Below are 12,167 nucleotides of genomic sequence, written 5' to 3' on the forward strand. Positions count from 1 at the left end.
GGTCTGAGAGTACCCAGGTGGGGCACCGGGTCTGGGAGCACCTGGTCTGAGAGTACCCAGGGTTGGGCACCGGGTCTGGGAGCACCTGGTCTGAGAGTACCCAGGGTGGGGCACCGGGTCTGGGAGCACCTTCACGTACCCGTGGACTTGGCTCTTTTTCCGTGAACGCGTCACGGACTCTGAACGGCCTTTGAACGCACCATTGTGACCACGCCCCCTGTATGACGTCACCCGTGTTCTTCCCAGAATGCACCGCGGCGTAGACCCAACATGGCGTCGGAGTCTGGGCTTTGAAAAACACCGAGGAGCCCCGGAGCATGGAGGCCGCTGCGCCGTGAGCTCAGGCCGCCCACAGCGCCTCTCTGCCGGGCCGCAGCTGCGCAGAGGCCCCGCTGTCCCGGAGCTCCGGAACCGCGCAGTTTAACGGTGAGACCGAGGCGCGTGCGTGTGCGCGGGCGTCAGACCGTGAAACCGGGAACCCCACGGAACCGGCACCGACCCGTGCTCCGAAGGAGAGGAGGGTTATGCACAAGAGAGAGGGAGAGAGAGAGAGGAGAGAGAAAGGGGAGGAGAAGAGGGAGTGAAGGAGGGAGAAGAAGAGGGAGTGGAGGAGGGAGAGGAGGAGGGAGAGAAGAGGAGTGAAGGAGGGAGAAGAAGAGGGAGTGGAGGGAGGAGAGGAGTGAAGGAGGGAGAGGGAGAGGAGGGGTGAAGGAGGGAGAGGAGAAGAAGAGGAGTGAAGGAGGCAGAGGAGAAGAGGAGTGAAGGAGGGAGAGGAGAAGAGGAGTGAAGGAGGGAGAGGAGAAGAGGAGTGAAGGAGGGAGAAGAGGAGGGAGTGGAGGAGTGAAGGAGGGAGTGGAGGAGTGAAGGAGGGAGAGGAGAAGAGGAGTGAAGGAGGGAGGAGGAGAGGGAGAAGAGGAGTGAAGGAGGGAGAAGAGGAGGGAGAGGAGAGGAGGAGTGAAGGAGGGAGAGGAGAAGAGGAGGGAGTGGAGGAGTGAAGGAGGGAGTGGAGGAGTGAAGGAGGGAGAGGAGAAGAGGAGTGAAGGAGGGAGGAGGAGAGGGAGAAGAGGAGTGAAGGAGGGAGAAGAGGAGGGAGAGGAGAGGAGGAGTGAAGGAGGGAGAGGAGAAGAAGAGTGAAGGAGGGAGAGGAGGAGAAGAGGAGTGAAGGAGGGAGATGAGGAGAAGAGGAGTGAAGGAGGGAGAGGAGGGTTATGCACAAGAGAGAGGGAGAGAGAGAGCGAGACAGAAAGGGGAGAAGAGGAGTGAAGGAGGGAGATGAGGAGAAGAGGAGTGAAGGAGGGAGAAGAGGAGTGAAAGGGAGAGGAGGAGTGGAGGATGGAGAGGAGAGAAGAGGGAGAGAGTGGTAGAAGGAGGGAGACACACAGGAGACCTATAGACAGAAACTCAGACGAGCCGAATATTTGAGATAAAGTGAAAAACAAAAAGAAAACATAAGAAGTAGTAGTAGTAGTAGTAGTAGTAGTAGTAATATTAGTACTTATCCTATTCCTAGTATTTGCTGAGTCTGTTCATCAGTGCAATAATAAAATTATAAAACAATAAAATTATAAAATGATGTCATGTGGTACTACTGGGAGGGCATCTGGATTAATGGACACAGCTGAAAGAGTAAATCCAGTGAAGTGTTTATTTCATTTATAATAAACCAAAACCTCTGATTCTTCCGTTACCATGGCAATAGTGAGGAAGACCTTTATAAACACTTGACTCTGTAACATTTAGTTTAGGGAACAGGCATCAGGGTCAATGGAGCTGTACGCCTGAAAGTCTAAAGTGAAACTAAAGGCATTTACCAAGAACAGAAAATGAGTGACAGAAGGAAAGGGGCGGGGCAAACGGCTCAGGCCCCTCCCACTTCTAAGTTTAGACCAATGAGTGATGTCCTGAGAGCAGACTCCGCCCCCTGGCTTCAGGGAGGTGAAACATGTTTATAAACGCTCTGCTGCTCTGGTTTTTCACAGTTTGCTCAAATACTGGTCCAGAATGGATGAGCCAATCAGAATGCAACAGAGGGGCGGGGCTAAAGCTGTTCGTCCAATCAGAGATGAAGCTCGAGGGAGAACAGACCCTGCCCAGGTGAGAGGATTAAACTGATATTCTGCTAAATGCCCCTTCTCTGTAACCCTGTGTGTGATACATGTCCCGCAGTGAGGCTTTAAGCCTGTTCTAATGTGATAAATGTCCTGCAGTGAGGCTTTAATCCTGTTCTAAGGTCCCACAGTGGGGCTTTAGCCCTTGAGTCTAAACTCCACTTGCTGATGTCATGAGGTAGTGTTTTTCAATTGTAGATCTGAGATGTTCTGTGTCACAGGAGCGACGCAGAACCCGCGGAGGACGACTGTCCAGGACCCACACCGGGTCTGGAGAGAGACCCAAGACCAAGACCGAGTCCAAGACCGAACCCAAGACCGAGTCCAAGACCGAACCCGAGGCTGAGTCCAAGACCGAGTCTGAGACGGAGTCCAACCCAGAACCAGCTAAGCCAGACCCTGTACCAGGTCTGTCCTGACACCTGTGTGTTTCACTCCTCTGTACACCTGCGTGTTTCACTCCTCTGTACACCTGCGTGTTTCACTCCTCTGTACACCTGCGTGTTTCACTCCTCTGTACACCTGCGTGTTTCACTCCTCTGTACACCTGCGTGTTTCACTCCTCTGTACACCTGCGTGTTTCACTCCTCTGTACACCTGCGTGTTTCACTCCTCTGTACACCTGCGTGTTTCACTCCTCTGTACACCTGCGTGTTTCACTCCTCTGTACACCTGCGTGTTTCACTCCTCTGTACACCTGTGTTTCACTCCTCTGTACACCTGCGTGTTTCACTCCTCTGTACACTTGTGTGTTTCACTCCTCTGTACACCTGCGTGTTTCACTACTGTACACCTTTGTGTTTCACTCCTCTGTACACCTGCGTGTTTTACTCCTCTGTACACCTGCGTGTTTCATTCTTCTGTACACCTGCGTGTTTCACTCCTCTCTGCACCTGCGTGTTTCACTCCTCTGTACACCTGCGTGTTTCACTCCTCTGTACACCTGCGTGTTTCACTCCTCTGTGCACCTGCGTGTTTCACTCCTCTGTGCACCTGCGTGTTTCACTCCTCTGTACACCTGCGTGTTTCACTCCTCTGTACACCTGCGTGTTTCACTCCTCTGTACACCTGCGTGTTTCACTCCTCTCTGCACCTGCGTGTTTCACTCCTCTGTGCACCTGCGTGTTTCACTCCTCTGTACACCTGCGTGTTTCACTCCTCTGTACACCTGCGTGTTTCACTCCTCTGTACACCTGCGTGTTTCACTCCTCTGTACACCTGCGTGTTTCACTCCTCTGTGCACCTGCGTGTTTCACTCCTCTGTACACCTGCGTGTTTCACTCCTCTGTGCACCTGCGTGTTTCACTCCTCTGTGCACCTGCGTGTTTCACTCCTCTGTACACCTGCGTGTTTCACTCCTCTGTACACCTGCGTGTTTCACTCCTCTGTACACCTGCGTGTTTCACTCCTCTGTGCACCTGCGTGTTTCACTCCTCTGTACACCTGCGTGTTTCACTCCTCTGTACACCTGCGTGTTTCACTCCTCTGTACACCTGCGTGTTTCACTCCTCTGTACACCTGCGTGTTTCACTCCTCTGTACACCTGCGTGTTTCACTCCTCTGTGCACCTGCGTGTTTCACTCCTCTGTACACCTGCGTGTTTCACTCCTCTGTGCACCTGCGTGTTTCACTCCTCTGTGCACCTGCGTGTTTCACTCCTCTGTACACCTGCGTGTTTCACTCCTCTGTACACCTGCGTGTTTCACTCCTCTGTACACCTGCGTGTTTCACTCCTCTGTGCACCTGCGTGTTTCACTCCTCTGTACACCTGCGTGTTTCACTCCTCTGTACACCTGCGTGTTTCACTCCTCTGTACACCTGCGTGTTTCACTCCTCTGTACACCTGCGTGTTTCACTCCTCTGTGCACCTGCGTGTTTCACTCCTGTACACCTCATTGTGTCATTTGTATGATATAGTTTTTCTTGTTTCAGTGAGAGGTGAAGTAGAGCGCCCCCTGGAGGAAGCCTCTCTGACTGAACAGCAGCTGGGTCTGAAACAGGCGGAGGAGCGACTGTGCCGTGACTACATCCACCGACTCGTAAAGGTAAGAACAGTCAGAACCTGTCGTACTTTTACAGAAAAGCTTTTGGCTCTTTCTTTAAAACCTTTCATTTCTGAAGTTCTTGTTGTGTTTAGCAGGTTCTGTTGATTCTTTTAAATTATATTTTTATACAAATCAAGAAGTAGTTGAAAAGAAAAGTTGAAAAATAAGTTGAAAATGACACAAAGTAGAATGACATTAATGATGTCACACTGATGACATCACACTGATGACGTCACACTGATGACGTCACACTGATGACGTCACACGGAGAATTTTTTATAAAAGTTTGGCACAATATTCACTTTTTTCTGACATGGTTCAACAAAATAAAGGTGTTTTCTTATATTTTTATTTGCCAAGTGTCAGTGACATTAGAGCAGTTGCTTGGTAACATTTACAGAGTTTTCTGTTGTGATGTCATGATTTCCAACCAGGAAGTAAAATGTTAAACCTAAAAAAGGCCAAACAGGGACATTTTCAGCTAAAATCTCTTAAATATAACGCTCTTGTGTGTCGTAGTAAAATGACCTGCCATAGGGACAATTTTAAACTTAAAAATCACTTGTTCTAGTGTGAATGTGTCAGTGTTTTCACGTGTGCTGTGTGTGTGCTGTGTGTATATGTGTGTGTGTGCTGTGTGTATATGTGTGTGTGTGCTGGGTGTATGTGTGTATATGTGTGTGTGTGCTGTGTGTATATGTGTGTGTGTGCTGTGTGTATATGTGTGTGTGTGCTGTGTGTAGGGGTGTGTGTGTGTGTGTGATGTGTGTGTGCTGTGTGTGTGAATGTGTCAGTGTTTTCACGTGTGCTGTGTTTGTCTGTGTGTGTGCTGTGTGTATATGTGTGTGTGTGCTGTGTGTATATGTGTGTGTGTGCTGTGTGTATATGTGTGTGTGTGCTGTGTGTATATGTGTGTGTGTGCTGGGTGTGCTGTGTTTGTCTGTGTGTGTACTGTGTGTAGGGGTGTGTGTGTGCTGTGTGTGTGCTGTGTGTATGTGTGTGTGTGTGCTGTGTGTGTGAATGTGTCTGTGTTTTCACTTTGGCCCGTTGTGATCTCAGTGAACTTTTCTCCTGGTCAAATAAAGTTTAAGAAATATTCCTACGACAAATAAACTCTGTCAGAACGACACAACAGAGACCTGACACACACAGCACACACACACAGCATACACACACAGCATACACACACATACACACACACAGCACATACACACACACAACATATACACACACACACACACAGCACACACACAACATATACACACAACACAGCACACAGCATACACACACAGCATACACACACATACACACACACACACAGCACATGCACACACACAACATATACACACACACACATCACACACAGCACACACACAACATATACACACAACACAGCACACAGCATACACACAACATATACACACAACACAGCACACAGCATACACACACAGCATACACACACATACACACACACAGCACATGCACACACACAACATATACACACACGCACACACACAACATATACACACAACACAGCACACAGCATACACACACAGCACACACACAACACAGCACACACACACAACACAACGCACATACACACACACCCCACACACACAACATATACACACACACACACCCCTACACAGCACATACACAGCACAATAAGGCTGATTCTCTTTGTTCTATTTGAAACGTTCCTTTTTTTTTTTTTTTTGGTTTCAGGCGTCCCCGGATTACCCAAACTACCAGTACCTGTGCCGCCTGTGTGCCGTTCACATCGAGAACATCCAGGGGGCGCACAAGCACATCAAGGAGAAGCGCCACAAGAAGAACATCACGGTAAAGAGCGGACTCAGCTCACACCAGGACCTTACAGCTGTTCAGAGTCTGTGGTGGACGGACACTGTAAATAAATGGACATAGCTAACATGCTAGCGCCAAACAGGAAGTGATCATGGGCGAGATTCAGCTCCATCGACGCTGGCTCCAGTTCTCTTCCTGTGTATAGATTGTCCCCTCTGTGTCCCCTCTGTGTCTCCTCTGTCTCTCCTCTGTGTCCCCTCTGTGTCCCCTCTGTGTCCTCTCTGTGTCCTCTCTGTGTCCTCTCTGTGTCCCCTCTGTCCTCTCTGTGTCCTCTCTGTGTCCTCTGTCCTCTCTCTCTGTCCTCTCTGTGTCCCCTCTCTGTGTCCTCTCTGTCCTCTCTCTGTCCCTGTGTCCGTCTCATTCTGGTCTTAAATGTTCGTATTAACCCTCTACATGATCCTGGGGTTTTTATTTCACTATTGTGTCTGTAAATCCAGATCTGAACATTAATAACAGACAAATCAGGTCCTTCTGTCCCCGAGGTCGCTCCTGTTAGCGTTAGCATTAGCGTTAGCAACAGGTTTGATTGACAGCGTTGCTAAGCGCCCGCTCCCTGATAAACCAGCGGTGCAGGAACGGGCGTTACCTTCAACAACCGTGTTCATGATTGGCTCTTGGGTTACTATGATACTTGCAGTCGGAATTGATGTTCTGAGGGTCACAGAGGGGTCACTCGGGTCACACAGAGGTCACAGATGTTCTGAGGGTCACGGGGTCAATCAGGTCACACAGAGGTCACAGAGGGGTCACTCGAGTCACACTGAGGTCACAGAGGGGTCACTCGGGTCAAACTGAGGTCACAGATGTGGTGTTTACAGGAGAAGCAGGAGGAGAATGAGCTCCGGGCACTGCCTCCTCCGAGTCCGGCTCAGATTCAGGCTCTGGACCGAGCCGTGACCCAAACCGCCCAAAAATACGGCCTCTCTGACCACGACCTCCAGAGCAGACACAGAGCAGTGGAGCTGATGGAAAGGACCATCCAAGCACACCTCCCAGGTACAGGGACTGAACCGGGTCTAAACTGGGACTGAACAGAGACTGAGCCGGGACTGTGAGATTGTCTAACTGTGAGAGTCTAAATGTGTTTGAATCTTTTATGTTTCAGCCTGCTCCCTGCGGATGTACGGCTCGTGTTTGACACGTTTTGCTTTTAAAACGTCCGACATCAATATTGACGTCAGCGTGCCTCCGAACGTGAGTCCTGTTTCAGACACGCCTCCCAACGTGACTCATGTTTCAGACACGCCTCCCAACATGACTCACGTTTCAGACACGCCTCCCAACGTGACTCATGTTTCAGACACGCCTCCCAACATGACTCATGTTTCAGACACGCCTCCCAACATGACTCACGTTTCAGACACGCCTCCCGTTGTGAATCACGTGATGTTTATCACATGTTTATTACATGTTTATTACATGTTTATCACAAGTTTATCACACATTTGCTACTATGTCATTATTGTTGTATTGGGGTCGTTGCGGAGTCTTTTTTTTTTCACATCTGGTATTTTTGTCTAGACTCTGCTTTTGTCTTGATTCTGGTTCTTTTGTCATGATTGTGGTTCTTTTGTCTTGATTGTGGTTCTTTTGTCTTGATTCTGGTTCTTTTGTCTTGATTCTGGTTCTTTTGTCTTGATTGTGGTTCTTTTGTCTTGATTCTGTCCCAGATGACTCAGCCTGAAGTCCTCATCCAGGTGCTGGAGATCCTGAAGTGCAGCCGTAAGTCCTGCTTTTGTCTGGAGATCTTTCGGGTGTCCAGCTCTGTTTAACTCTCTGTGTTTTTCCAGCGGATTTCTTGGAGGTGGAGTCAGATTTCCACGCCAAAGTCCCGACGGTGTTCTGTCGAGACGTTCACAGGTACAATTTTGAGTGTTGTTGTGTCCTTGGGCAAGGCGGTGAGCGGATGCAGCTGATGAAGCCAATTTCATCCGAGACTGTACAAAATAATATTCTAAATGTAGAGACAGTATAAAGTTGGTTCTTTTCTTGTTGCCCCATGTTCTAGCGCTGTTGCCTCATCAGAAACACGTCTGAAGAGGTTTTAGATCATCCATGTTTGAGTAATGTTCAAACCCTCAATACAGTTAGCAGTACGAGCCTGTACGAGGCTCCGCCCACAAGCCTACATCACCGCCGCACAACAGTCTTCCATGAATATACAAAAACTTGACACAAACCCGTACACTATGACGTGACAAACCTGGTGTGATGTGCAGTAGTTTCATTAGTGGGATGCAGCTGTTTTGTTATAGTGCTCTGAAGGGGGAGGGGCTTAGCACAGAGAGCAAAGGGAGGGGAGAAACATGGAGATTTAAATATGTTACAGTTAGTACCTGCTCTTTAAGTTTATATAATCTTGTTTGTCACATACAGTGAGGTAAATAAGTCTTTGAACACCCTGTGGTTTTGCACGTTCTGCCACTTCAGGGAGGGTCTGAAATGTTCCACTGTGAGAGAAATGATCTAAAAAGAATCTGGACATCACATTGTATGATTTTTAAAATAATTTATTTGTATCTGTAAATTACTCACTCTGGCTCCTCACTCTGGCTCCTCGCTCTGACTCTTCACTCCGGCTCCTCACTCTGACTCTTCACTCTGACTCTTCACTCTTGACTCTTCACTCTGGCTCCTCACTCTGACTCTTCACTCTGGCTCCTCACTCTGACTCTTCACTCTGGCTCCTCACTCTGACCCTTCACTCTGACTCTTCACTCTGGCTCCTCACTCTGACTCTTCACTCTGACTCTTCACTCTGGCTCACTCTGGCTCACTCTGACTCTTCACTCTGGCTCACTCTGGCTCACTCTGACTCTTCACTCTGGCTCACTCTGACTCCTCACTCTGGCTCACTCTGACTCTTCACTCTGGCTCTTCACTCTGACTCTTCACTCTGACTCTTCACTCTGACTCACTCTGACTCTTCACTCTGGCTCTTCACTCTGACTCCTCACTCTGGCTCTTCACTCTGACTCTTCGCTCTGGCTCCTCACTCTGACTCTTCACTCTGGCTCCTCACTCTGACTCTTCACTCTGACTCTTCACTCTGGCTCCTCACTCTGACTCTTCACTCTGACTCTTCACTCTGGCTCTTCACTCTGACTCTTCACTCTGACTCTTCACTCTGACTCACTCTGACTCCTCACTCTGGCTCTTCACTCTGACTCTTCACTCTGGCTCACTCTGGCTCCTCACTCTGACTCTTCGCTCTGACTCTTCACTCTGGCTCTTCACTCTGGCTCCTCACTCTGGCTCCTCACTCTGACTCTTCACTCTTGACTCTTCACTCTTGACTCTTCACTCTGACTCTTCACTCTGGCTCACTCTGACTCTTCACTCTGGCTCACTCTGACTCTTCACTCTGGCTCACTCTGGCTCACTCTGGCTCCTCACTCTGACTCTTCACTCTGGCTCCTCACTCTGACTCTTCACTCTGACTCTTCACTCTGGCTCACTCTGGCTCCTCACTCTGACTCTTCACTCTGGCTCCTCACTCTGACTCTTCACTCTGACTCTTCACTCTGGCTCACTCTGGCTCACTTTGGCTCACTCTGGCTCACTCTGACTCACTCTGACTCCTCACTCTGGCTCACTCTGACTCTTCACTCTGGCTCACTCTGACTCTTCACTCTGGCTCTTCACTCTGGCTCCTCACTCTGACTCTTCACTCTGGCTCTTCACTCTGGCTCTTCACTCTGGCTCCTCACTCTGACTCTTCACTCTGGCTCTTCACTCTGGCTCCTCACTCTGACTCTTCACTCTGGCTCCTCACTCTGACCCTTCACTCTGGCTCCTCACTCTGACTCTTCACTCTGGCTCACTCTGACTCTTCACTCTGGCTCCTCACTCTGACCCTTCACTCTGGCTCCTCACTCTGACTCTTCACTCTGGCTCACTCTGACTCTTCACTCTGGTTCACTCTGACTCTTCACTCTGGCTCACTCTGGCTCACTCTGGCTCACTCTGACTCTTCACTCTGGCTCCTCACTCTGACTCACTCTGACTCTTCACTCTGACTCACTCTGGCTCTTCACTCTGGCTCCTCACTCTGACTCTTCACTCTGGCTCACTCTGACTCTTCACTCTGGCTCACTCTGACTCTTCACTCTGGCTCACTCTCGTTCTGACTCTCGTTCTGTCGACAGTGGGCTCGTTTGTAAAGTCAGCGGTGGGAACGATGTCGCCTGCCTCACGACCAATCACCTCGCAGCGCTGTCCAAACTCGAGCCGCGATTGGTTCCTCTGGTCCTGGCCTTCAGACACTGGGCCCGAGTAAGAACTCAGACCAGGACTAAACCGGGACTAAACCAGGACCAGACCGGGACTAAACCAGGACTAAACCCGGACCAGACCGGGACTGGACCAGGACTAGACCCGGACTGGACCAGGACTAAACCAGGACTAAACCCGGTCTAGACCCGGACTAGACCAGGACTAAACCCGGTCTAGACCCGGACTAGACCAGGACTAAACCCGGTCTAGACCCGGACTAGACCAGGTCTAGACCCGGTCTAGACCCGGACTAGACCAGGGCCAGGTCTGGTCCCTCTTAAAAGTTCCATATTACTGACTGTTGCAGTTTTAATCCATGTTCTGATGTTTCCTCCTCAAACACTGGAGTTGTGTTTTGTTTCATTCACATGTTTGAGTTACACTTTATTATTAGTTTGTAACATCTACAAAGATCAAAACGCTCTGTTCCACCTTGTGATGTCATGAAGTGGTAATTTTCAAGTGAACTCCTCCTTTTACCTTTAGTTCAGTCGAGATAAGAGACAACTCCAGGACTGAAATGATCTAAATGAGGTGAAGATAGTAAAGGTGAAGTTTAAAACACAGAGGAGCACTTCCTGTATCACCACATGATGACATCATAAGGTGGAACAGAGTGTTTTCAGTTTGAGAGAAGAACTCAGCCTAAATCTGCAGGTTTGTGTGTTAAACATGTGAATGAAACAAACACAACTCCAGGTCTGTGACGAGGAAACATTAGAATTAGGACATTGAAACATTTGTCACTGATTCTGAACCGTGTGTTTCAGCTGTGCCACATGGACCACCAGGCGGAGGGGGGCATCCCGTCTTACTCTCTGGCCCTCATGGTCATCTTCTTCCTGCAGCAGCGCCCTCTGCCTGTGCTGCCCGTGTACATCGGGCCCTGGGTGAGTCCTCCACCATAACCACGAAAAAAACAAAATCGGGGTTTTCACCGGCGGCTCGGCTGACGCGCTCCCCTGACGCGCTCCCCCGACGCGCTCCCCCGACGCGCTCCCCCGACGCGCTCCGGCGACGCGCTCCCCCGACGCGCTCCCCCGACGCGCTCCCCCGACGCGCTCCCCCGACGCGCTCCTGTGTCGCTCTGATGTGTCGGGCACATTTAGATTCTGTAAAAGTTGCACTCTTCACGTGACGCTGCACATATTATATATTATATATATATATATTATATATTATAGTGCCCCCTGGTGGAGAGTTAAGGCCGATAAACGATAAACGATACGCTGACAAGTGCAAATATCGGCCTGATGTGTCAGTCTGTGTGTACAGCAGAGTGGTTCGCTTTTTCACCTCTCATCTAGAAGTTCCGTGGTTCAACTCTCGGGCCATGAGTCGGGTTAGAGTTACTGTGAAATAAAACGCTCGTCAAACTTCAGATGCTTCTGTCTCATGATTTTGTTTTTTCTCAATTTGTTTGTAATTTTTTTCCCCAAATTTTTCCCCAATTTGTCTTTTTTTGTCTATTGTCTCGTGGTTCTCATGGTTCTGGTTCCATGCGTTTCAGATCTCTGGGTTTGAGCTGAAGCGAGTCGACGAGTACCACCTCACGGGCATCTGTCAGGACGCCTTTGTGCGCTGGGAGCACCGCCCCCCGAGTACCGACAACCGGACCGAGAACCGGGCCGACAACCGGACTAAACCAGAACCAGTCCTGACCGAGGCGCACTCCTCTGAGGGGCTGGTGAGTGGACCTGTCATGATCTCTACATCAACCCACGGTTCAGTTTGTGACGGAACAACATGGACGTCAATATTTATCACAGAACTTTTTACTCTGGTGGAGAAATTTTAGTTTGAGCTTAAGTCAGACTCTGGGTTTAGTAAAGTCAGACTCTGGGTTTATTAAAGTCACACTCTGGGTTTATTA

The 12,167-nt window shown here is 49.6% G+C and overlaps 1 protein-coding gene across 1 annotated transcript in view; it reads left to right on the forward strand.

Annotated features, from left to right (window-relative positions):
- The first annotated feature begins 245 nt into the window (after positions 1-245).
- tut4 (terminal uridylyl transferase 4) overlaps positions 246-12,167 on the forward strand; it is a 34,061-nt gene continuing 22,139 nt past the window's right edge. Inside the window, exons 1-12 of the mRNA XM_033964971.2 lie at positions 246-426; positions 1,980-2,094; positions 2,330-2,516; positions 4,041-4,153; positions 5,879-5,995; positions 6,838-7,015; positions 7,125-7,213; positions 7,690-7,741; positions 7,810-7,879; positions 10,168-10,294; positions 11,065-11,184; positions 11,805-11,981. Coding sequence (XP_033820862.1) covers positions 2,002-2,094; positions 2,330-2,516; positions 4,041-4,153; positions 5,879-5,995; positions 6,838-7,015; positions 7,125-7,213; positions 7,690-7,741; positions 7,810-7,879; positions 10,168-10,294; positions 11,065-11,184; positions 11,805-11,981 — 1,323 coding nt within the window. The 5' untranslated portion in view covers positions 246-426; positions 1,980-2,001. The remainder of the gene's footprint in view (positions 427-1,979; positions 2,095-2,329; positions 2,517-4,040; positions 4,154-5,878; positions 5,996-6,837; positions 7,016-7,124; positions 7,214-7,689; positions 7,742-7,809; positions 7,880-10,167; positions 10,295-11,064; positions 11,185-11,804; positions 11,982-12,167) is intronic.

Source organism: Periophthalmus magnuspinnatus, chromosome 4, assembly GCF_009829125.3.
Source record: "Periophthalmus magnuspinnatus isolate fPerMag1 chromosome 4, fPerMag1.2.pri, whole genome shotgun sequence".
Taxonomy (NCBI): Eukaryota; Metazoa; Chordata; class Actinopteri; order Gobiiformes; family Gobiidae; genus Periophthalmus; species Periophthalmus magnuspinnatus.